At 40.5% G+C, this 26117-nt stretch overlaps 1 protein-coding gene across 2 annotated transcripts in view; it reads right to left on the bottom strand.

Annotated features, from left to right (window-relative positions):
* SDC2 (syndecan 2) overlaps positions 1-26117 on the bottom strand; it is a 101716-nt gene that overhangs the window by 55627 nt on the left and 19972 nt on the right. The window contains exon 1 of one of the 2 annotated variants that reach the window (XM_058698643.1): positions 20869-21135. The exons of the other annotated variant lie outside the window; for it this stretch is intronic. Within the exon in view, the coding sequence (XP_058554626.1) occupies positions 20869-21120 (252 nt within the window). The 5' untranslated portion in view covers positions 21121-21135. Of the gene's footprint in view, positions 1-20868; positions 21136-26117 lie in introns of those variants that run through there. 2 annotated transcript variants of the gene reach the window in all.

Below are 26117 nucleotides of genomic sequence, written 5' to 3'. Positions count from 1 at the left end.
AAGAATCACGGCGGCATACTTCAATCGAACATTTTTTGTTTTCTAATAAAATGTGCCTAGAAAAGGGAGGTCAGGGGCCTTGTTTCAGGCTGTCTTACTAAATTATTTCCCCAGGACCTGTGTGTTGGGTGGGAATCAGCCCAAGTCAACAGACATGTGATACACACGTAAAGGAGGAGTATTGAAACTCCTTTTTCATGAGCATTTTTGACACAAGTGCTGTGTCAGTAACGATGAACTGTCAGCCATTAAACTTTCATTGTCAGTGGAATTTCTCTCTCTCTGGGAATGATGGTCAGCATTCTCCATACATCAACTGTTTGAATTAAACTATCTTCTATCCAAAATCCTAGACTCAGACTGGGACAGCCATCCAATCTTCCACTTTTATTTCAACTTTTACATCATACGGCATATTTACTCATCAATATTGGTCTTTGCCGAACTTTTTAGGTTCCCATTTTCATATAAACAGAGAGGTCCCCACACTGTGCTGCCTGTATCTGAAAGTACCACACTGGGGAGACCCAGAAAGCCCGAGTGTAAGTTTCAAACCTAAAAGAGAAAACCATCTCCAAAGGGGAACCGGATTTCAAAACTGATGAATTTGAAAAGTTATTCTATTTTCACCTGAAAGGATAGTATACGTGTCACTACATTTACAAAGGTTTCTAGGCTCTGGTTCCACATAAAGAAATAGATCTTGTTTTTAACAATGCTCATTAAATTTCGAGAAATCAAATTCAATGGTAAACACTTCTTGAATCCCTACACAAAGGCATTTCAGGGTGTGCAGACATGTGACTGATTGTTCCAGCTCTCAGAAGAGAGACTGACAGGATTTTTAAAGCCCTATTTTCCTGGACGGGAGGCACAAAGATCAGCCCAATAAGATCCTCTAAACAAGGAGAACCAAAGGGCCAATAATAAACATCCCCCCAAATTACTGGCTTCAAAGACCTACTAGGTGAAGAATAACTGGTTCTATCTGCCAGCTATAGTAGTTATATACCTATAATTGGTTCTATTTCATACCTAGAACTGGTTCTGCATACCAGCTATATTAAGCTAGATTAGTGCTTCTCAGTGTTCCTGTTACTAGGAAGGAACTTCCTCTCTCTCAGTAGCTGATAGGCCACTCATTTCTCTAAAAGCTGCTCAGTTCCTGGCAGCTGCTGGACAGTTCTCCGAGATCAAGGCTTCAGTCCCATATTCAGAGTTAACAGGTACGATTTTTGTTATTCACATCAACCTCTCCCATATCCTGCAAGACACCCTCAAAGTCCGAGTCTTCAGAGCTTCTCAGGGGGCTTGTAATTCAAGAACAGGAAACACAGGCAAACCTAAGGGAAAAAAGGTTTTGTCTGTTCTCCCCCAACTTCCCCCCCCCCCCACCCCGCCCATCACACACACACACCCCTATGTCAAGTCCTCTGGTTGGAGGAGAGTGAGCAATGCAAAGAAGGAAAATAGGGGGAAAGTTTGGAAATTCCCCAAATTGTTTATAAAGAACACCTTTTCCTAAAATTTGCTTAAGAAACTAAGTGTCTCGATTTCAGTATCAGGGTGTTCTGTTAAACACTCAGTTTTAGATTCATATACTTGGACTACCAAAGAAATGTTTCTGACAGATGTAATTTGCTATATGTGAGATAAAAGATACATAGGCACATTTGATTTCTATTTGCCAGAACGGTGATAAGAGAAAATTTTATACAAACACAATCTGCTGCAAAAACTCATTAAATAGAATGCTTGCTTCACATGTGCACTGTTTTCTAGGACATTCTAGGAAGTTATGTCTCCCACGCAGAGTTGGGGTCAGAGCTCTTTTACTGCCACGGTCCTACTTACCAACCAAAATGGACACCAAGACAGTGAAGTGCGCAGCCTTCAAAGTCTGCAAATTCCTTGTTTTGTGTTCACTGCAAAGCAGATTCTCAATGCTAAAACTGGCAGTCTATTAAAGAGAAGGCTCAGACCAGGAATTTCATTCCTCCATTTCTAGTCCTAGCTACTTCCAGTAGGTCCTTAATATTCAGGAAATATCCCTGCCACTTCAAGAACTAAAAAAGGAAGCCCTAACATGAGGGGCTAAAACAGAGGTTAAAGCAGGTGGAAGGTGACACCAGGCTAACTCCAGTGTGAAGACTGCCTTGAGGTGAGAAGAATTCCCTCTGTCAGGATGAATCACATCAGAAATCTGCAACAAAAAGCACTTGGGACTCTTGGAACTTTCTTCCTCCTTGACCTTTCATGTTTGGGGAAACACAAATACTTCATATCTCAACTATCTTTATTACCACTATTAGTAATAAACATCTATAAAAGCTGCATTAAAACTTTGCATAGAAATTCAAACCAGGACCCACACCAAATCCACTCAGATATTAAGAAAAGAAGGCATCTTTTAAGCCCAGACGCCACACTTTTACGTAACAGTCACCCTGATATCCTGAATCAGCAGGCAAGAACCATACTCTACCCAGATACATCTGACACGGTTTATCACCATCTGCAAGTCTTAAGAAGAGCCCAGATTGGCTGCAGGACTGATTAGCATGGTGAGGCAAATGAATCCAGATCCTGTTGTCCGGGCTGACACCTAACAATTGCTGTTGGCTTCTTCCATAAATAGCACAGTGGAGCGCGTTGGCGGGGAGGTGGTCCCCAAGTGTATGGGTGAGCTTGAGTCATCATTAGGCATTCTAGATCCATACATACTGACTGACTCACACTGTGTAAGTGACTGTAGAAGTCTTTTAGAGGTAAGCTAATGAACCAGATTTTTACATGTCTAACCAAGGCATAAGATGCCAGTAGACCTCTACTGCCACTGAAACATGGTCAAATCAAACTTTTAAGACACAATAATAAATTGAAAATAGCCTGCATTTCCCCCTCAACTCAGATATGAGACCATTCAATCTGACACAAAAAGGTTTTGCAAATCAAAAGGCCATTTCGAAATGGCCCATTTTCATTCTGCACTGTGGCTTTTTAAAAATGGTCACACCCAATATAGCAGCCTACAGGCTGTGTGGAAAGTGCCAGTTCAGGAAAAGCGTTGCTCTTTGTGATGGTTACCATCATCAGCAGAGGGAATTCACAGCAGGATACTTTGCTGGGCCCATTAATCAATATATGGAAATTCAAACAAAAGGCTTGTTTAGTCCTTCTTCCCAAAAGCATTTCTTAATTCCACAAAGGAATCAGAAGGAAGAAGAAACTCTAGGATGGTTAGAGGGCTAACCATTCCGACGAATCTTTAATGAAACACTTGAGAAATCCATTCACACGTAGCTCTGTTTCACACACCAGCTTTTTTCCTCAGCTCCAAACTTGATAGTAATAACCGGTAATTCGCCTCCTTGCTGTTAAAATAGCCCTTTCTTTGTACTTCGGCGGAGACCACCGAAATTGCTCCATGAGGAACAGAAAAATTCATCACACATTCTACAGAAAGCTCCCTGTTCCTTTCTTCCTCTGATTTATTATTAATGATGGCATGCCCACCCACACAAAAACAAATGGAAGGGCTTCTGTAGGTAAATCTAGGGCTCCACTATCGCTCCATCCAACAGACTTGAGCCTTCTTTGTTCTTCTGGCTAATCTTTTCCACTACCAGGAATTGGTTTTAGATTTTTAAAAAGAGACAGGAGAGAGAAAGCAAGCCAACCCATCAGCCAAATATTAAATTATCTTACCCAAGATCCCAGTAAGGGCTCCTTTGAGATTGTGACCAAGACTATAGATCCTCTCCCCAGAAAATGTGTGTCCACACAAAACACTGCAGTTTCTGGGAGTTGATATGTGAAGTCCTTGGGGCCATTCAGGGTTCATGGATTCCAAGTCAAACCCCAAGACTCTACCAGTCTTTGGGCTATTTTGGATGACTATGTGGAACCTCCTAGAGGGGTAGATTAAAAAGGCTAACTTACTAAAAAATTTCAACAGATTATTTAAATGGAAATTTTCTCTACAATCTCTTAGCGGTTTACAAAAGAGGAAACTCCTTTTAAAGCTGTCTGCACCTTCTTGTGAGAAAAGTTCTACCCTTTAATTCCTGATCCTCCCTTCTCCCAGTCCCCTCAGGCATGTGTCACCACACCAGGGGCATCGGTGACCAGCAGCCTTGGACAGACGTTCCAGCTGGAGCTCTAGTCTCCCCACCATAAATCCAAAAATGGAAGGACCGCCTAAACGTAGTCCCCACCACCCTGCCAGCTTATCCTCTTTTACTCCATGAAGCAAGGGTTCCATCCCTCCGGGGTGTTCAAGATCAGTGGGATGTTTAGAAATGCAGATGCACAGGCCACACCCTAATCCTCAGAACACCCCAAATTGACAGAATTTCAGGGTGGGGTAGAATGCAGGAATGTGAACATTTCAGAAGTTCACTGGACACTTATGTACCCACAGTTTGAGAACCATTGCTCTCAAGCAGTCTTCCATGGAAGCCTGGTTAGGATCCTCCTTGCCCACCCTCACTAACAGGACACACTCATTCTCACCCTAGACTTTGTTCTATTTCTTACCTGTACATGGAAATACCCACCTCTCCACCTACCTAAATCTTACACATTTTAAAAGGTCTATCTCAATACTCTGTCCCCGACACTGATCAATTCTGGTATCTCCCAAGGAGAATTCTTCTCTGACCTCAGATCAGAATTGCCTGGTTTTTAAAAACACCAGTTATTAGACCAATCCAACTTCTACTGAATTAGAAGAATGTGGAATGAAATGCAAACATGTAAACGTTAAAAAAAGAAAAAAAAAAGTCTACATAAAACAGCGGAAACTCCCAAAACCACCCAAAGGCTGTCCACTGAATTTTCCAAAAGTCCTCCAAAATACTTCTGATCTGAGGCCAGGCAGAGGAGAATTAAAGTCTTCAAACTTGTTCTCTCAGCCAGTGCAGTGAACGCAAGCTATAAAAGAAAAGCTGGTCAGGCGGGGACAGCTGTGCCCCGGCTTAGCCTAACAGGATATGCAGCAGCTTGAGCAGCCAGCTCACCCAGCTTCTGCAAAGGACCTCAACTCTACATGTCCTCTCTCCCTTCACAGCAGCATTCTGAAAAACACCTAAGCAATGTAATGAAATAATAGGCCCATAAAAACTAGGGCAGACTTAAAACTGTACGTGATAACCTACTGCATAAAAACACGCAATTACTTTTTCAAATTATGCACAAACTAGGTGATAATTATACCGATAATAAGGCTCCACGTAATATCCATGTGTTTTAAATTTCTGCAATCCTCAAATCTTATCACAGTGGGCATAACCATCTCTAAAACTCTCCTTTATCCAAAACAAAACAAAACAAAACAAAAAAACAAACCTAAGTGCTAAGTGCTACGGGGACACCAAGATAAATAAGAAATGGTCATTGCCCTTGAGGAGCTCAGCCCAAGCTTGAGTGAGGAATGTAATAAAGACAGATAGCTAGAGTGCAAAACTGTGTGTGTGTGGGGGGGGGGGGGGGTAAGCGTCACAAGAGAAAGTCAAGACGCTCCAATAGGAGCTCAAGAGAGGGATTACTAGAATAGAGAAAATAGCATTGAGGCAGTAGCATTTCACCGGGTTCATGTGGAACGAGTCTGTGAGGTAAGAATGGACAGGACAGTCCAGCAGGAAGGGCAAGAGCTAAAGGACACAGATGAAAAAAAAAATCCCTATTTCCATTCTTGGAAATGCAATGGCAATGGAAACAGAGCCATCAAGAGGATATTTGAACTGAGGCCCCTAGCCCCTCTCAGGTATGCCCACAGGATGGAGATAATTTTGCATTAATACCGTGATTTTGCTGATGGGGAGACCACATCCAATCAGCCCAAAGGCAGCCAGGTTATTTCTTTTCTAAAAAGGAACAGTGTGGCACAACCTTAAACTAGGCCTGAATGGAAAGCCAACTGGAAAAAAAAAAATCTTTCTGAAATAAACTGGGCGAGAAGAAGTCAGAGGGAACATCATGGCTAGAGCAATGGACATAAAGTCAGAAGACCTGGGTTGAAGTCCAAGTTCCTCCTGCCAGCTGTAACACCTTGATTAAGTCACTCACACTTTCCTTTCTTCACATGCAAAATACAAATGGTAATTCTTCCATGAGTAAGACTTTTTGTTGATCCAACAAGACGGATGTGAAGATCCTTGGTAAAATTGCAAAAAGCTCTTTTCAAAATATAAGGGAATATTACTGGGTCTGCTGAAAATTAAAAAAAAAAAAAATAAGTACACACAGTCATTATTAAATAAAATTCAATACGATGACTGCCCACAATGAAAGGAGTGCTAGGTTCAGGCTGAAGCAGATGCCAAAGATGCCAGAGCAGAGAAAGGAAATAAACAGAAAAGTGCTAAGGCAGTTGGGCTACTGGATCAACAACCCTGAATGCACCTTGCAGCTAGACTTTCCATTTACTTAAACAGGTACATCTCCTTAAAGAAAATTAGCCCAAACCTCTTTAAACTGAAACCTGCAACAAAAAATTGCCTAAATGATACTTGCTTAAAAAACACTTATTTTGAGGGCCCTTGGGTGGCTCAGCTGGTTAAGCATCTGACTCTGGATTTCAGCTCAGGTTGTGATCTCACGGTTCGTGGGTTCGAGCCCCACATCGGGCTCTGCGCTGGCAGTGCTGAACCTGCTTGGAATTCTCTCTCCCCCAACCCCTGTCCTTCCCCTGCTCGCTTATCTTCTCACTCTCTCAAAATATATAAAAAAACATTAAAAACTTACTTTGTTCAGTTTACACGGTATTCCCTTAACAAATATAAAGATATTAATATGGTCCTACCTAATTTCCTTCATGACCAGCTTGGCTTTTCTTAATAGCTAAGGTCATTCAATATTGACTATCCACTATACAATTATCTTAGTTAAATACATACACATAGAAAACAGAATTTCAGCAGACTGGAATTCATTTTCATAGTTAGGGAAATGAATGTAAGGTATATACTCACATTTGTACATAGCAGTGAACTCTTCTGCCATCAGCCATAAAAATGTTTAAAGCTCTAAGTAAACACATTAACCTGTTAACCTGCACTAAAGGATTCTATAGTATGACTAATTAAAATAAATCCTTTGATCCCATGCTGCCCTCAGACTTTCAAATTCTAACATATTACACTAGCATGCATATAATTTAAAAGCCAAATAATTTTTCCCATCCAAAGAATATCCAACATGCGAGACTACACAGCTCTTTCTTAAATTCCTCACCTCTTGAGCGTCTGGTAAGCCCAAGTTACTTCTCCCCACCTTCCCCTAATAACTGATTCTTCCTACATATCCCTTCTTAGAGTGGTAATATGAATTATCCAAACCAGGGCATTTTTGAGAATGAGAGGGGGGAGGTATTCATAATTAAAGCAGGAACTGGGACATATGGTGACCCTACTTACAACTATTATTCTGGGGAGAAAGAAAAGCCTATTCACTGAGAAAGAGAAAGAAAATCTTGTATTTAATGAGCTGAACTAGAACATAAATATTCAGACCTACCCCAGCCCTGAGTTCCCATCCTTGAACCCTGCACAAGAAATAGAAGCTGTCCCACTGCCCCATCACCCCTCTCTGGGATGGGGAGTCCAAGCCAGCATGTACTGGGGTAATACCTGACTGTTAATTCTTTGGGACCACTGGAAAAAGCTTGGAGGGCTCATTTGTTCCCTGCTGGAAACAGAACTATCCTTCACTGCTAAAGAGGCATTAATAACCTTCAATTAAATAGGCATTAGCAATGTCAGCTTCCAACTTCAGGGGTTCATCCTCGTCCAAAACATTCATTAAGTATGGTTTACTGTGCTCGGTGCTGCAAAGGTCAAAGTACACAGCCCACGTCCTCTCTGAATTCATAGTTCAAGAAAGAAAACGATGCGGGCTGTAAATGGGAGATACATGCACATCAAATAGGGGATTTAAAAGCACAGGCCAGTGAGGAAGAGCCAAGCTGGATTGAGAAGCAGAGCAGAAAGCAATCCAGTTAAAGCAGAAGCTGGTTAAAGGACCCAAGGTCCTGGTTTAGGGATACAGCATAGGGGGCTATGTGTTGTGAAGAAAAGGTGGGTAGAAAAGGGAATTCCAAAGAGAACCATTTCATGTCCTTTTTCATGGCTTGGGTCAGGGTCACCCGACTTTAGGACCAAAGCATCCTTAACCGTGACATGACCTTGGATTCCCCATCCCAGCAGCTTTGCACCCTCACCTCTCATTGACCTGTGAGCCCCCTCAAGGCTGGGGGCTTTTGGGTCAGTCACAAGTATAATCAACTCCCCAAACCCCAAAATCAGGTGCTCATAAATACCTTTTAAAAACTGTAGTTAAGATCTACAGAAAATTTACCATCTCAGCCATTTTTACACGTATAGGTCAGTAGTGTTAGATACATTCACAGAGGACTACAAGGATCAACACCATCCATCTCCAGAACATTTTTCATCTTGGAAAACTGAAGCTCTGAGCCCATGAAACAGCTTCCCTTTTTTCCCCCCTCCCTCAGCCACCGGCAACTGCCCTTCTACTTTCTGTCTCTATGACTTTGCCTATTCTAGGTACCTCAAATTAGTAGTCATGCAATACTTCTCTTTTGAGACTGGTTATTTCACTTGGCATAATGCCCTCAAGGTTCATCCAACATGGTAACGTGTGTCAGAATTTCATTCTTTTTAAAGACTGTAATATTCCACTGTATGGATATACCACGTGTTGTTTTTCCATAGTATTTTTTTTTTAATCAATGAACTAACTATACTTCAGAGACTAGGACACAGTCTCTTCAAACTTGAGAGAACTTCAAGTCTCTTGTTCGGGCTAGAATATTTAAAATGTCTTAAGAAAAACAGACGAATTGGCAATTTAAAAAAAAAAAAATCTGGTAAGACAACACTTCCCAAGGCTCTCTTCTACTTTCTACCATGCCAGGAGAATGCATAACTTGGTAACTCACTTGATGATCTGGGATTTTTCCCCCTAAACTATCTTGCTTTTATCAGCTTTTATTTTAACACTACAGGTTCAATGCATGAGTAAAATCTATTTTCATAAAGGCGAGGAAGATAGCCTCTTTTTCTGGAAAGAGAAAGTCACTACAGAATGAACAAACACTGCTAAACCTTTTCAAATCCTGGCTTCCAAAGCCACAGAAGTTTAAAAAAGAAGGGGGAAAGGCCTCTGGGCAGCAACTGTCACCACAAGGTGACCTCCCAAGATGGGCTGGTGGGCACAGGAGGCCCCACTGAAAACCACCACTGTGTACAATTCTGATAGTCTTCAAGACATTACTGCTGTAGTTGGCAGAAGCTTCCATTTTCTTTCCTCCCGCCATCTTGAGATTCTGAACGAACATCAGAAATTCATAAGCATGCATGATTTTCATAATAAAAACTGTACTCTATCTTCTTACTCCCTAAAACTTCTTAGGGGCTTAATCTAATTATCTCAATAAGGTTGAATATAATGACTTGTTTTAAAAGCATGTCTTCTGTCAACTCTTGCTGTCAACATGGCCCCATTTTCCCAACCACATTAACCTGTTAGAACTGCTTCTGTTAATTTCTATCATAGGATGTCCCAAGGGTAGGAAAGGGTTAAATTATACCTTGATCCACATATGACACCGTAGAAAATTGGAAAACTTGGGCAATGACCCATTAGACTACGAATTCCAGAAATGTTATGCAAAGTAGGAAAACTGAATGAGTGAAAAGAATGTGAATAGAATGCATTTTAGTGAAAATCTAATTTATGTACTATTGCTTTTTAATCACTAATAACTGGCCAGGAAATCAGACCAGGCAAATAAAGGGAGCAGGGATCATTCCTCATATTTCCTTTTGATCCCTGTGGTATATAATGCTAGGTAAATATCTATTATACTTAACACATATTGATTTATAGATTGAGGTTTACCTGACAATGAGCAATAAAGCAAGATTGTTGTTTCTCTTCCTTTCTTAAGCTAACTCAGTAATTTTTTAAATACAAATTCAATCAGAGTCAACAGAGCATGAATCCACAAATATATACTCTACCAGGTATGCAACCCTATAGAGTACAAAATCTAGTTGAGGTCAGTAAGCAAAAAAAGCCAGTGCCCCAAAATGTTTGAAGAAAACACTTTCATACTCTGTCATTCACGTTTAGATGCATTTCATCTTTGAAAAGATGCGAGATAAAAGATCTTCCTTTAATGTCTTTTCGGCAGGAACTCCAACAGCTCATGTAGACATAGACACATGCTATTCTATGGTCGGTACTGGTTATTATGAGATAATGCCAGGCACCACCTTGTCCTCTTGTTTAAAAGAAAAACCAGAAAGTGGTCTTTTAGTCAAAATTTGTATTTTGCATTCTTTCTTAAGACACAAACACATACAGATTAAAGGAGAACATCTTAATGATGTTTGGGGAGCAAATTCCAAAGACAGCTCAACTTGCAACTGCCTTTCATGAGAGCCACACAGGGATAAGCAAAATGGATGGCAATCAGGCCCACGAAGGACTACATCCAAACTCAATGCTTTGGTCAGTGGACTGGCAAGGCTGACTCTCAGCTGGGGACGGTACAGACCCAGATGTCTGATCTAACTATACTTACGGCAAATCAATTGCTTCAGCAACTGCTCTTTGCATCTTGAAGACTTGATTGAATTCTTAATATTTCATTCAGAGCTCAGCTAAGAAGATCCTTCTGAAATATCAGAGCATGGGTGGCTGAAGAAGTTGCCATGGCAACTGTCCCTCCTTCAACTTTTAGTAATTAAGAAACTTAGTTGCATTTCTACACTTTTCATGCACAACACAATTTGAGGCAGATAACCCTATTATGTGACAAAATTTAAAGATCCTTGAAGCAATGGAAAAATACCTACATTTGCTCTAGGGAGATTTAAACATTGGACTCTAACAAGCTTCAGTCAATTCAGCCTAAACAGAAAAAAATTCCCCCAAAGTAGCATTTACAGAATGTTTTATGATCTTCAGTATCTTTGGCATGAAATATTTAATGAATATTTGTTTTAAAAAAAAGTACATTTGTATATTTTCATATGTATTTTTATATCACAAAACAAACTTCCAGGAATGGAAGCCCAATATAAAGCATAAGCTTTACATTTAACACAGCCTACAGGAAATAAGAGTTTGTGTTATGGCCATGCCTCAAGACTAAACGTTCAGGAACCAATTAGGCCTGAAGTCAGTGGTTGCTTTAAATAAAAAGAGTTTAAAGACGAAGCTGACAGATATTTTTAAGTGCGTTAGCCCTCAAGGAATGAAAGAATGGACTTTTTTCCCCTAACTTATCCTTAAAATTCATGGCTATAGGTTATATAGCCCCACTACAAAGTACTGGACTCATTAAAATAGCATTTGAAACCAGAAAAAATAACCAACATGTCCCAAAGAAAAATCTTTAAGTCAGTAATGTTTTTTTAACATCCCTGAACGTAAAGGCACTGATTTCTATGCAGTCTTTTTGACAGGACACCGTATGACTGCCTGATTTGTTATGTCCCCCAACAGAGAACCCTGCTAGCCCTAAAGGGTACCCCCACTGCATGCATTTGCTCCTTAAGTATATTCTTTTCAGAATTTCCTGAGAATTGTGTGTCAGCTCTGAGATACCTAGACACCGTGACATTAGCCATAATGACATAAACCTTAGGCTGGGGATCCCGAGCAACCCAAGAAGTTTCTAGGACACAGGCAAGATTTCAAATTCCAAGGGGGTTAAGATCAGATTTATTTTTTCTTCTTAATCTTAAAAAAAAAAAAATATAGAATTGCCAGACCACTAGTCCTCTTTCTTATTCTGTACCATTTATAAATTATTTTGATAAGGAGGAAAATTCTTACTGTCACAGACAATCTTTTCAGCCCCCTAAAATTTTAACAGTGTCCCCAGAATTAATCACGTTGTATTATTTTTCATAATAGAGCCCCACAAAGGTACTGATGACATATACCTTCATTATTTCATAAAGCATTATATTTGATTAACTAGCTCTTTTATTACAGACTGCCACGGTCAGCTTGGACTGGCTACTGAAGATTCTGGTATAAAATTCCTCAGTGAGGAAGACGGAGGTCTTAAGAGCTTTTCAAAAACACAACACACAGTCAGGTTTCCAGTATTCTGACCGACATCAGACTCTTTGTCTAATCACCACAGAGGGAAAGCTCATAGGTAATCAATCTTAAAGCAAGCTCCCAGAGGCCAGGAATCCCTCCTGACTTGGTACATCTTCATATTTCTCAGAGTATCCACAGAGATTGAGCACAAGCTCCATGAAGCCAGGACTGTACCTATGTCACTGCTGCATCCACATCATCTAAAGCCCTGCCACGCATACACTAGGCACTTAAATATGATGGTGTCCCCCATCCAGCAGATACTCAAGAAATAGCACTGAGCCATTAATGCAACCTCTAGCTGGGAGCATCCATGTTTCAGAGTGCAGTGAAGAATTATCCTTCACTTGATCATTCCTATCCATAGCTGTGGCAGACCTAGTTCTGCCTCTGAGAGAGGGAAATTAAATGAAGAAACAAAATGAGAAAGCTGGAATAAGCCATTCTATTTTCAAATTTCTCACCCATAAATTAAATTTCTCAAGAGGCAAGTCCATATCATCAGATTACTGCAGTACTCCTCATGGACATTTCCACAAATGCTCCTGGTTGACAAACACAAATCATTCCTGTTTGCGTTTTGCCATTCGACATCATGCCTTTAAGCTGCATGAAAAAGCCATTCCTAGGTTTCATAAAGCTGCCTAAATGTAATACTTAACTGGTAGAGTTTGTAGTTCAGTCAAGGAACCGAAGGCAAGATGCCATGTTCCAGTATGCATCCCTCTCTCAGAACTAGGTCTGCCACAGCTATGGATAGGAATGAACAAGTGAAGGATAACACATGTATGTATGTAAGACTGAACCAGGCTACCATTACGTAGAACCGGTAAATCATATCATGGGGTAGATAGAGAACTTACCAGAACTCAATGATAAAACCATGCCAGACAACCAGTTTCCTAGTGTTCTTAAGGAGTTTAAACAGTGAGTTTGAAAAGCAAGACAATTCCCAAGCGTACAGGTTTTATACCTTGAGCACATTCTTGATTTGTGTAAATATTTGGTTGTTTTTTTACATACACTAGGCTGTTTTTAGTTTCATGACCTTAGTTTTGTTGTTGTTGAAAAACAACCTTTTAGTCTTCAGGTTGTGCGAAAGAAATATATAATTTTCGACTCTTAATCATATACGTCTCTGTATAAAACATGCCAAAGAGATAAACCTTCTGGGAAAATATGCCCCATAAAATGTTTTTATGGTTCTTAATGTCCTGGAAGAAGACCACAATGAGGCATCCGATGTAAAAGAAAGTCCTACTGAGACACAAGTTTCTGAAATGCTCAAATTCTAACTACTCTAACATCGCTAATTCATTATGTAACCTTGAACGAGCTACTTTATCTCTCTGGATCTCCCGTGTAAACACAGAGGTGTCTCACTTATAAATCGGGAGGGTTAGATTAGGTTACAGTTTCCCAGCTGCACCAAGATTCTGACGGCCCTAGGCCCTCAAGGCAGCTGGGCAGAGCCCCCAATGGAGGCCCAGATCCATCACCTTCAGCCAAAAGAGGTCATTTGTTTTCCCCACAGTTAGCTATGCAAACCTTTTCAAGGTACACCATGATGGGAAAATGGCTGGGAAGCACTAGATGAGAGGGACACAAGGTCCATGCTAATTTAGACATTCTGTAACTCTGTAATTTTAAGTCGGAGCTACTGCCTGGGCCAACTAGGTGATTCTATCATCTACACTGCAGAGCATACTTTATAATTAGGAGGCACTCAACAAATTTGTCACAATGGCTCAAACTGCCCTGGCACCACTATAAGAAATCAACATTACTATAAAAATTAAATCTATAATTACAATGTCGTTTACTAGCATTCTACCAATTACAAATTTCTATTACTTAATAACTTAGTTAATATCTATATTCAGAATGTCAAGGCACACTACAAGATCCTAAGGTATTATATAAAAGAAAGTTATCTGTATTCAGCATAGTTTTAATACAAACACCAGAGTATATTCTAACTTTTATAAATAAGGACCATACATCATTATTTATGCTGGCCTCACTATTAATCACTCTAAAATTTTGCTAAAGAATTATAATGGCACTTCTAATTCCCCATGTGTCCACTACCTCCACCATCTACACAAAACAATCATAGGTTTTAGACACTTAAAATGTTTACAGTCAATGAAAAGTACCGGTTTGAGAAGCCAGAAAAAAATAGGGTTTAAACACCTTTACTGTGTATAGTGTTTATCCACAGAGTAAAGCAAAACCAACAAAAGGGAGGAAAAAAACCTACACTCCCTGCCCTCACCACTGCGCCCCCCCCTTCCCCTTACAAGTCTGAAAGTTGTAGGCAACTCATTACCAGAAAGATGCAAATAAGCAAGAGGAACCTGGAAGAGGAAAAAACAATACTGGAAATAGAAGGGTGGTACGTAAGGGACAAATTAAAAACAGAATCTCCGTCGCTTAGCTAAGAGGGCACAAGGGACATCTAACTCTATACACCCTGGGGATCAAGGAGAACAAAGAAAGAAGGATTATTCCCTGATTGGAGGGATCACTGGGAAGGGGAAAAGAGGGAAGAAAGCATTTGGGAAGAAAACCTGGGAGGAAGACAACTTTGGAGATAAGGTATCCTGAGTAAAGAGAAGGCTTCTAACACACTCTACAGATAGGCTTTCTGCTCAAAGGTTACTGCTGATCTTAAAGCAGCCTTGAAAATAAGCACTGGGCAAGAAACCAGGGTATGAAAGTGCCCCAGGGTATTTACATGAGAAGTAAGTCCAGGTTTGGCATTTTATTTTTGTTAGAATCTTAACACTGACAGCCACAGTGGTCACTCATGGAGTTCTGAATATGGCTACAAGTGAGGTTTTCAATTACAAGTCTTATTTTAAACTTAACCCACTCTTGACCTAGTAAATCTGAAAGATATAGGATATTATAAATAAGAAAATAAAAATTACCCATAAGCCCACCAGGTTAGTGATTACTGTAATTACTGATTTTTTTTTTTTTTTTTAAGAGAGAGAGAAAGAGTATGTGAGCAGGGGAGAGGGAAAGAATCTTAAGCAGGCTCCATACTCAGCACAGAGCCTGCTAGGGTCATGACCTGAGCCAGACTCATCAGTCCAATGCTCAATCCACTGAGCCACACAGGCACCCCTTACTGATAACATTTTGATGTATTTTCTTCTATTCATTTTTTAATATGGCTATTGAATATTGAGTGGGAAAGATGAGAGGTCCATTATATTTTAAATTATCTCCTTTTCCACCTAGTTTTCACCTCTTGAATTTAAAGCAACTCACCTCACACAGGCTTCAAACATTAAGTGTGATTTGTGGTACTATTTGCACAACTCCCTGGGGGAAACAAATGGCTGTTCTTGGCCAGAGGTGATAGATCTGTGGCCTCCTCCCCATGCTCTCACCAGCTACCCCTAGGCTCCATCCAGCTACCCTAAGGGCCAAGGAGCATCTGAATCTTGGCACAGTGTGCAAGGGCATCCCAGTGAGTAAACTGATCTAACCCAACTCTCTCCTTTTACAGATGAGGACATCAAGGCCCAGAGAGTATCTTGTTCAAAGTCACATTGTGAATTATAATTTGAGCATTTCAGAAGCTGGAGTCTAACACAGCTTGTCTCTTACACAGGATACCTCATATGGTCTAGGATATTAAGGATCATAAATCCCCTTGATAAGGCATGCTTTCCCCAATGGTTTATCTCTTTGCCATTACTGTATACGGAGACACGTATAATTAAGAGTAGTAAATTATAGGGATGACTGGATGGCTTAGTCGGTTAAGTGTGTGACTTCGGCTCAGGTCATGACCTCCTAGTCCATGGGTTCAAGTCCCACATAGGGCTCTGTGCTGACAGCTCAGAGCCTGGAGCCTGCTTCAGATTCTGTGTGTGTCTCTCTCTGCCCCTCCTCCACTCATGCTCGCTCACGCTCTCTCTCTCTCTCAAAAATAAATAAATGTTAAAAAGGAAAATATAATAAAAATAAAAATAAAACATATTTAACTCCAATTCACATGACTGATATTTTGGCATATGACCTGAGGCAAGATTTTTTTTTTTATGGTATTCAATTTTACAACCTTCTTTACCAAATAATCTGTACCTTTCCCCCAATGACTTATCACTTATTATTCTATACACTGAGGATTTGAGACGTGCTATTTTGTCTGATTGCATATTTTTTACACTCCCATCATCTTTTATTATTATGGCTTTATAATATGTTTTAATCTCCAGTGGTACACATCTTTGCCTCATTCTTTCTCCAAATTAAAATGTGTGTGTGTGTATATACATATACACACATATGTGTGTGTGTATGAACCTATACACACACGTGTTCTTCCAGATGAACTATAGAATCAGTTGAAAAACAAACTTTTTATTAAACTGATTTTTGAAGGCTTACATGCAAAGATCTCTTAACATCTCAATTTTCCCTGGTTACTTAACATGAATTATTCCACTCCTGTTCCAAACATTCAATGCAAGTTCTAAAATCCCCTGGTTTTAAAACCCCAGGACTCTAACTCCACCTAGTAGATTAGAGCCCCCACTTGACCAGCCGGCAGGGCTGCACACACTACATGCAGTGTGCAGAGAGACTTTGGGGTTTGATGCTGCAGAAGCATGCAGGACCTGACCACACGGGGCCCCGTGTGACCCACTAACAAAGTATGGATTTTATCGGAAGCAACAGGGAGCCACGGCAGGACATTTAAGTAGGAGAGTGCCCTGATCAGATTTCTGTCTTAGGAGGATAAAGACAACGATGAGAGCTGGACAGCTGGATTAGTGTTAAAGCACTGACAGAGGCAGAGAGAACAGTTAGGACTCTCCTGTGGTAGACAAGCAGTGACAGGGATGACAGTAATGGAAACAGAATGATTCTAGTGGTATTTATGCTATTAGAGTCTTGCCTCTATTGCTGTAGAGGGTGGGTTCCAACACATCAGAAGCAGAAATAGTAAAACTCGTGAACCTATCCCCAAGCATGGTCATTCTCCCCACATGTCACCAGGCCTCCCTCTCTACCCCTGGAGGTTACATTCAGTCAACCAATATTTACTGAGCATCTACCGTAGGTCAGGCATCATACTAACTGCCGAGATAAATCGTGGATGGGTCGATGCCAATAATCAGCAGCAGTCACCAAAAATGAAGAATAGGACTCTGACATCCAAAACAGGCCCAAGTATTAGAACTGCAGTCACCCAACCTTCAGGAAAAGACTGTTGTATGGAGCCACCACCTTCTCAAAGGATACCTGTCTCTCCCCTTCAGGCCAGAGGCCAGTCCCACAACTCCCCCAGCAGATTCAGAAGGCTTAGGAGTAACCTCGGATTAAAAAAAGAAAAAACAAGGGGGAGAAAAAAAAAGGATCTGGGGATCCAGTAGGGTATGGTCTTAGACATGTCCTCTAAAGCTCATATGGAAATCTAGGTGGCCTGTTAAATAATGGTCAAAGTCTTGTCTCACTCAAATTCTGGTTCCATAAAAGAACAATAATTGTTAGAAAGTTCTCAAACATCACATCGTTGCAAGATTGAGCAGTAAACCACACAAAAATAAGAACCACCCACTGAAGTGCAGAAATGACACTACATTAGGTCCCATTTGATAGCCCAATGGAGTCTGCAGTATTTATGAGGTGTAACCACAGCAGTGCTCTGACTTCTATGGGAAAGGGGGAAGATGGAAGAGGAAAGATTTTTAAGTATCACTCAAGCGTGTTGATAACAAGCTTTGTGGCACTGGTTCATTATTCCCAGCCACCCTGCAATCATTAACCCGGGGCAGCAGTGGGGCAAGCTAAGACAAAGAAACCCAGTTCCCTGTCCAAGGAGACTTCCTGCCTTCAACCATGACTTTTAAGGAAGCTATAACTTCTGCATCTGAAACCAAAAGAGCTAATACCCTAAGCTGGAATATCTAACTGAAATTACTTCTGACTGGTTTTCATTAAATCTTTTTAGTCAGTTGTCAGTGTGCTTCAGAGGGGGGAAAATTTACACACACACACACACACACACACACACACACACACACACACACACATTATTTCACATGTTCAACAGATGTGGGCCAGAATCAAAGCCGAGCTGAGTGGAGCTGCACAGTGAACAGCAGCTCCCCCAAACAAAAGGTCAGCCATTCATAATGACATCCCCAGAGTGATATATGTGCACATTAGAAAGTTAGATTTCATGAAAAGAATGTCCAATAAAGCCATCAATTTTATTTTTGGTTCATCTGGCTGCAATTTCTGCCTACAGTCATTTTGCTCCAGGAAAACAGCACCATGCAGGCACCTGGATTCACTTCAGGGTCCCTGGTCCATGAACTATGACATTCCACACATAGTTTCCCAACACAAGTACTGAATGCCTGCTCCCTACTTCTTAGCTCACTGTCTGTAGAACATTCCCCGCCCTTTGATGTCAAAGAAAAATACTCCACTTTATAACATGACCCTGCACTGGGCTTTTTTTCTGAAAGAGGCTAAAACACCACCACCATTGTGGCCACCCTGAGTGGAGCGACAACTGTAGAATGACGGTCTTAATGTTACAAACACTTCAAGTGAGTTTACTTCCCCTAAATCCTGTTACTATTTTAAGAGAAATCACTAGAATTCCCCCACAATTATCCTTGAAAAAAGCCCACCTCTTTGTGGGGATAGATTCTTGTCCCAAATAGTTAAGAACTCCTCTTACCTTCTTACGCGGTAATTTGTTACTGAGTGCACGTTTAAACCACGTTTATAATGTTGCTGGTGTTCTCTCAATGAGTCTCCTCCCCTTCCTACCAGGCATTTTGGACTATAATAGCCATCCCACAGTCACCTCCTACTGGATAATTATAACACTGGGCCAATTAAACTAATCACCTTTCCACATATTTTTATCCGGCTTACAGATGTAAATCTCCCCCAGAATGCCAAGAATGAAAGACTCCTCTCTCAAAGCACCTTGGAGTCCAAACACTCCCCCTGGAAGAGGCCCAGCCCACCAGGGCAAGCTTAACTCACAAGGCACATTCATAAATAACATTTTCAAATATGTGATATTCATGTATATTCACCAGATATTCATCTTTCTTCTTCAAGAGAATCTAAAGGGTCTTCCGGTTATTAATCCTGAACCACTTCTACACTTCAAAAGCCTAAAACTTCATGTTAACGTAGTTGAGCTCAAGCAGCAAAACACCACCAAATCTTCTAAAAAGAGATTATAGAGAATGACAGTGCTATACAATGTGGGATTTTTAGCTGCTCAGAAATGCATTGTATGCTTTCTTTCTTTTCTTTTTTTTGAAGGAAAAAAGATATTTAGAAGAGATTTCAAATTCAGAGGTTTATCACTGTAGTGTGAGCCCTATACTATGGAGAAGCTGAATTAATAACTCCACGGAGAAATTTTTCCTGATGAATTAACCAGAATCTTCTGGCTCTGAAAGGAAGGACATATTTCCATTCAAACGCCAAGTGACAAGCAGTGAAAAGGAAAAATTCCAATCCCAGGCAAGAACAGCAGGAGAGAACTTCATTTGTGTAAAACTAATCCAGAAACAAACCTATAGATCCTCTGCCTAGAGAAAGCTACCACCTGAAGACTGTTACTTCTGGTCAAGGTGAGGATTTGGAAGCAGTACACACAGAGAGGATTTATCTTACACCCTATATCCTGAGACGGCCCATTTTGCTAAACATCCAATTGTACACCTTCATAACTATGTAATAAACACAGATCACAGGTCCTTAATCTATTTGCCCAGCCACAGCCGTCCCAAGGGCTCTCCAAAAAGTTTTATAATAGGTCATATAAATTGGAATAACTTCTTACAGAGAAAAATCACTTTAGTTACTTCTTTTGACATCATTATAACATTCTAACAGCATTGACACAGTGTTTCTCAATGGGGGCAAAGAGCCACTGCTATCCTCCATTAAGGGAAACAAAGGAGGAAAGGATTAACCAACCACCTTTTGATACCTTCACCAAAGGTATCCAAAAAGTTGGTCTTTGGTGAAGAACAAAAACAACAGTAGCTTTCCCTTCTGCCCAAACTCGTCTCCCGCCAGAGGAGAGGGTAAAAGTATCTGGTCAACACTTGAAAGGCTCAGGCCAACAGGACTTCGAAAAGCTCAGTCACTAAGCAGACATGGGTATATCCTAATTAGGCCACTGAATAAAAAATATTACCCGAAGCACAGCTCTGAAAGAACTCTTACAACTGCCTGTTTGAGAGGTCTCCTCCTTCTGTGCGCTCCAGACCTCTCTTTTCCCCTTTATTTACAGCTAGAGGTCACCAAAATCTTAGAAGAGGAATAAATGCAGACAAAGACATTCACCATATCTCAAAAGAGTATCCAAAATGTAACATTTTCTTTTAAGCTTCGTAGAAAGAATGGGGGACACAGAAGGATACTCAGCTCACACTCACCTTTGAAGATGAATAAAGCAATTAAAAACACTGCTATTAAGAAAAAAAAATCCCACTGTTAAAACATGTAACAACAGATTCCAGATTCACTTGGAATTTGAATGAGTAAGAGCATCATGATTTTTCTCTCTTGCTTAATCAATACCTTTTAGGTCAGCAATGGTAAATAGTTCCATTATATCAAGCAAAGCTCAACTGGCAAGAGCGCTTCCCCCATTTGGGTGATATCCTTGGACGTAACGTATTCTTTTCCAAGAGAAATTATCTTCCCAACCTTTAAAAGGAAGAAAACTGGGGATCCTGCTGACCACAAAGCAGGGAAAATTTTCAATTCCCGACACAGACGTGGAATAAACAGCAACACATTACTCTCAAAGAATGCAAGATGGCCATCTTCTTTGACAAAGCCTTCTGTTACCTGGACAAAGCCTTCTGTTACCTGGACAACCTTAGGCTCAAAGACCCCACACAGGCTCCTCAACACAGATAATGTGAGCCCACCTACCTTCTCCAGACTGGAGGCCATAAATCTTCAGAGGCTGCAGCCCTGCTCCAGACCGCCATAGTTGAACAAAAGATTCATTACACCAACATCCTTCCTAGTTTCCAGAGCCGTCTTCCCATTTCCAGTTTTCCCTCCCAACACCTCTCTCCAATATGCTTGTTCTGCCTCCCAACACCTCCCAACATGATTTAAGAATCATGCACAGAATTTACTGGAATAATGTATTTGCTGCTCACCTAAGACTTACACAATGATAAAACACTACTGCTTGGAAGGAAAACCTGAATATGTCTGGACAGTCTATAAAAGGTGGTTAATACAGAATTCCAAAATGCTTTTTTTAAAGTTTCTTCCCTTTCGTCCTCAGTTTTCGAAAGGGTAGGGTTTGTATTGACATGAGAATTGGGTCATCAAGAATGTGGTAGGATGTAGAACAGCTCTAACCAGAGAATGAGGAGTCCTGAATTTTGGTTCTGACTGGTTCTCTTTGGGCAAAGTCACTCAGCTTCACCTTTGCTTCCCCATCAGTAAAATTAAAGGGTCTTACTTAAAAGGCACTTGCAAGCCCGAAATTCTACAGCCTTCTTCCTAGATTGTTCTCTCAAATTCAATCTTCAAAAGCTCCACCTTCTTTTAACCTCCACACTGTTTTGGCTTTTGCCCTTGGGTGTCCAGGGGAAGAGTCTTTTGTTGAAAAGACAGCCCTGATGTTCCCCAGGGGCCCCGAGGGTTAATGCAGGTCTCCCAGAGCAGGATGTGCATAATCAAACTCAGACAGCAGCTGCTGAGTTGGAGATAATCCTAAAAGGACTGCTTCAGACCTCCTCTTTCTCTCACAGTGAAATTGCCTGGCACCAGGCCTGTTCCGGCTGTTTGGACCTTATGTTTTCGGCACATTGCAAACAACATCTTCTGCGGATTCAACTCTCAAAACGCCAATGGATTTTTCTGTTTTGCTTTTTCAAGCTGGCTCTCCAGAAGCAAATACTTAAAACATAAGCATGCACGGTGTCCACATGCTGATCATATATAAACAGTCTGGGATGGGAAAGGAGGCTCTTTGAGGGGCAGGGATAGAGAACTCCTTATTAGTGGAATTATTACTGCTCCTCTGTTCACTCTGACAAACAAGATTTCATGAAATTGCAAAAGTGAGGAAAGCAGCAAAAACCACCCGTTTGGAAACTGCTGAATTTATAGATATCACACTAATTTCTAACACTGATTAGTGTTTCCATGAAGTCACAGCCTCTCTTCACTGAAGGGCCATGGCCCTAAAGTAAAAATAATTCTATCTTGTTTTCCTGGAAATATAAGGTGACTTAAACAGGTTAACCTCGTAAAATGGGTTCCACTTGTGATTCAAGAGAGCTTTTTACAAGGTGTGCTTCCAAGTGTAAAAAGGTTGTCACTGCAAAGTCTCCCTGGCAGGATTCTTCTATCAACTATACCTGACAAAAGTCATCTTGTTCCAGGAAGTCAGGGGAGAAAGGTAAAGATGATGTATTGGGAGAATCACTTAGTTTCAGTTAATAACTATTTACTAACAGCCAAATTAGTGGCCAGCATTAGTTAGGAAAAGTACCAATTTGTTCACACAAATAAGGTTATATGACTACTTCTAAAATAATGTAAAGTTAACTGCGATCAAAAATTTGACATAAGAAATAATAAAGTTGAGCTTTTTCTTCTCCCCAAGTAGCCAAGGTAATAATTTGATACAATTACATGTTCTCATAAGACATCTATTTTGTTGGGGCACCTGGGTGGCTCAGTCAGTTAAGCGTCTGACTTTGGCTCAGGTCATGATCTTGTGGTTCGTGAGTTTGAGCCCCGTGTCAGGCTCTGTGCTGACAACTCAGAGCTTGGAGCCTGCTTTAAATTCTGTGTCTCCCCCTCTCCGCCTCTCCCCTGCTTGCTCTCTCTCTCTCTCTCTCTCTCTCAAAATAAGTAAACATTAAAAAGAAAACATCTATTGTGCTGTTTAAAAATTTCTCAGAATACAACTTCAATCCAAATCATTCTTCAAGAACACATGCTATTTTTTATACTTACTCTCTAATAAATATTGATCATTTTGAAACATGTCTCTGATGAAACATTAAGAAACCATGGGAAGTAAACTCTTCCAATAAACTGTATTAATACTTTGGAATTTGAGGATTTTATAAGAAAGGGGGTTGTAAATATCTTGTTTTATCAGCTTTATGATTTTTAAGACTACTATCAGAATTGAAAGAGTTCTTCTTATCCCAAGGAAGTTGTGAGGGCAGCACCTGGTTCAGCCTCCATTCACAAGAGCCTTTAAAGCGAAGGCTCTCTCCCCTAACAAGCCCAAGTTCCTCCAGCAGAAATGGTCCTGCTGCGGAGGACCACATCAGAAGCTACAAGTGACCCATATACTTTGATGCAGGCTGATGGTACTTCTTTCTGGTTTCCACCTAACAGGGGTCTGCAGCGAGGCTGTCCAGATAAATTCTGTTAAGTGTGGGTTAGCTTTGTGTGACGTGTGCTTTTCGTTGGAAGGCATGAAAATCAAACCATCAAAACCCTTGTAACAAATTAGCAAGACAAGGCAGATTTGCATACTTCCTGACCAAAACCTAGGATGGACCTCCTCCAAATATTCCACTTGAAGACTCTGCCAGACTTCAAGACTTTGCCAGACTTCAAGACTTCAGATCAAAAAAATTTAGGGGATTAAAACTAACAGCTTAAGAGGTGAGCCATTTTATTCCTAATTATTATTACCACTCTATTCATGCACCAGCTGTGAATAATTAAAAGCCTATATTTCTAAATTCCCAGGAACCCAAGAATAAAATTAAGACATTTCTGAAGTAAGTTTCACTCTTTATCTGTAGTTAACTGCTCTCAAGGTAAGGCAGTCTCTCCAACTATATCCATAAGGCAGAAGCATACTGCATACAGCAAAATCTTGTGTTTTCCTTTCGCCATGTCATGCATTTCATCTTTAAACATAAAGATAACCAAGAAACATTAAGAGCACATAACTAGCCTTTTTATACCATTACACTAAATAACAGGAGGGCTAGTCACTCATTCCCACTATTTGTTTGTTTCCCAGCCTCTTCCCACCAGAATCAGCAGGAAAATAGGAGTAAAAGTAATAAGGGGTCTTTATTCCTTTGGTTTTATGTACAGAGGACAATGATGAGATGTACCACTTTTTAGGGGCTGGCCAGGCACACAAATCACAGAATTTCAAGTTGATTGGGGTATTGGGGGAGAAGCATTAGAATCTAGTCAAGCTCTTTCATTTTACAGCCAAAGGCTTCAGGCCCAAGAATCCATATGCAGGGTGAAGGAGATTCAGATCTCCTGACGATCACTTAACCAAGTCCTGATTGGCAAGGCTAAGCCAAGACCAGAGATCTAAAATGTGCCCCACTCCAAAACATTCCACAACATATTCCACTTCAGGAGGAAGGGGGAGAAAGGAATAAAAAGACAAGCATACCAACCACCCAGCTACCTACTCTCTGTATCCCTGGCAAGTGGACTCAACTTGCCTGAGGGACCTCATGGCCAAGTCTCCTTATGTAGTTAATGTCTGAAATTCCTACTTTTTAAATTTTGTTCCATTTCCTATCCGCCTAAATTGAAGCCAAAGGAAAGACAGCATTCACAACCAAGTTTAACATGCCCTTGTGTTTGTGTACATACACACACACACACACACACACACACACACGTAAATAAATAAGCGGAATAAAATTGAGACTCCAGAAATAAATCCTTACATTTATGGTCAAATCCTTACATTTATGATTTTCACCAAGGGTGCCAAGGCCATATAATCGGGGCAAAGAACAGCGTTTGTAACGAAACGTGTTGGGACAACTAAATAACACATGCAAAAAAAAAAAAAAAAAAAAGAATGAACGTTCATTCCACAACATATGCAAAAATTCAAACTGAATCATAAACCTAAATGTAATAGCTAAAAACCACAAAACTCTTCGAAGAACACACAGGAATAACACTTTGCAACCTTCAGTTAGGCAATAGTTTCTTACATATAACACCAAAAACAACAGAAGAAAAAAAATTGATAAATAGGACTTGATAGGAATTGAAAACTTCTGTGCTTCAAAGAACACTATCAAAAGAATGAAAACACAACCCACAGAATGGGAGAAAATATCAATGAATTGTCTGATAAGGGACTTATATTAAGAGCATATAAAGAACTCTTAAAATTCAGTGAGAAGATAAATAACCCAATTTTAAAACAAAGGATTTAAAAAGACCTTTCTCCAAAGAGGAAACACAAATGGGTAATAGGAACACAAAAAGATGCTCAACATCATTAGTCATTAGGTAAGTGCAAAACCACAATGAGATACCGCTTCACATCCACCAGAATGACTATAAGCAAAAGGACAGACAGTAACAAGCACGAGCAAGGATGTGGAGAGACTGGAAGCCTTGTGCACTGTGGCGGGAACATAAAATGTTACAGACACTTTGGAAAAGTTTGGCAGCTCTTCAAAATGTTCCACATGGAGTTACCACATGACCTAAGGGAAACGAAAACATACATCCACACAAAAAACTTGTACGTGAATGATCAAAGCAGCATTACTCCTAATAGCCAAAATGTTGAAACCACCAAAATGTCCACCACCTGACAAATGGGTAAACAAAATTTGGCATATCCATACAACGGGGTGTGGTTTAGCAATAAAGAGCAATGCAGTCCTGACACACGCTCAGACGTGGATGAACCTTGAAAACGTCATGCTAAGTGAAGAGAGTTGGTCACGAAGACCAACCATCGGAGGATTCCGTTCACACGGAAGGTCTACAGAAACAGAAGGTAGGTGGGTAGCTGCCTAGGACTTGCTGGGGACTGGAATGAGAAGTGGCTGCTAACGAATACAGGGTTTCTTTTGGGGATGATGAAAATGCTGTAAAATTAGACTGTGGTGACCGATGCCTCTGTGATAATACTAAAATCCACTCAACAGTACACTTTATTTAAGTGGGTGACT

This window comes from Neofelis nebulosa, chromosome 14, assembly GCF_028018385.1.
Source record: "Neofelis nebulosa isolate mNeoNeb1 chromosome 14, mNeoNeb1.pri, whole genome shotgun sequence".
In the NCBI taxonomy this organism is placed as follows: Eukaryota; Metazoa; Chordata; class Mammalia; order Carnivora; family Felidae; genus Neofelis; species Neofelis nebulosa.
Note: the sequence above shows the minus strand (reverse complement) of the source record. Positions and strands in the feature narration are given on the sequence as shown.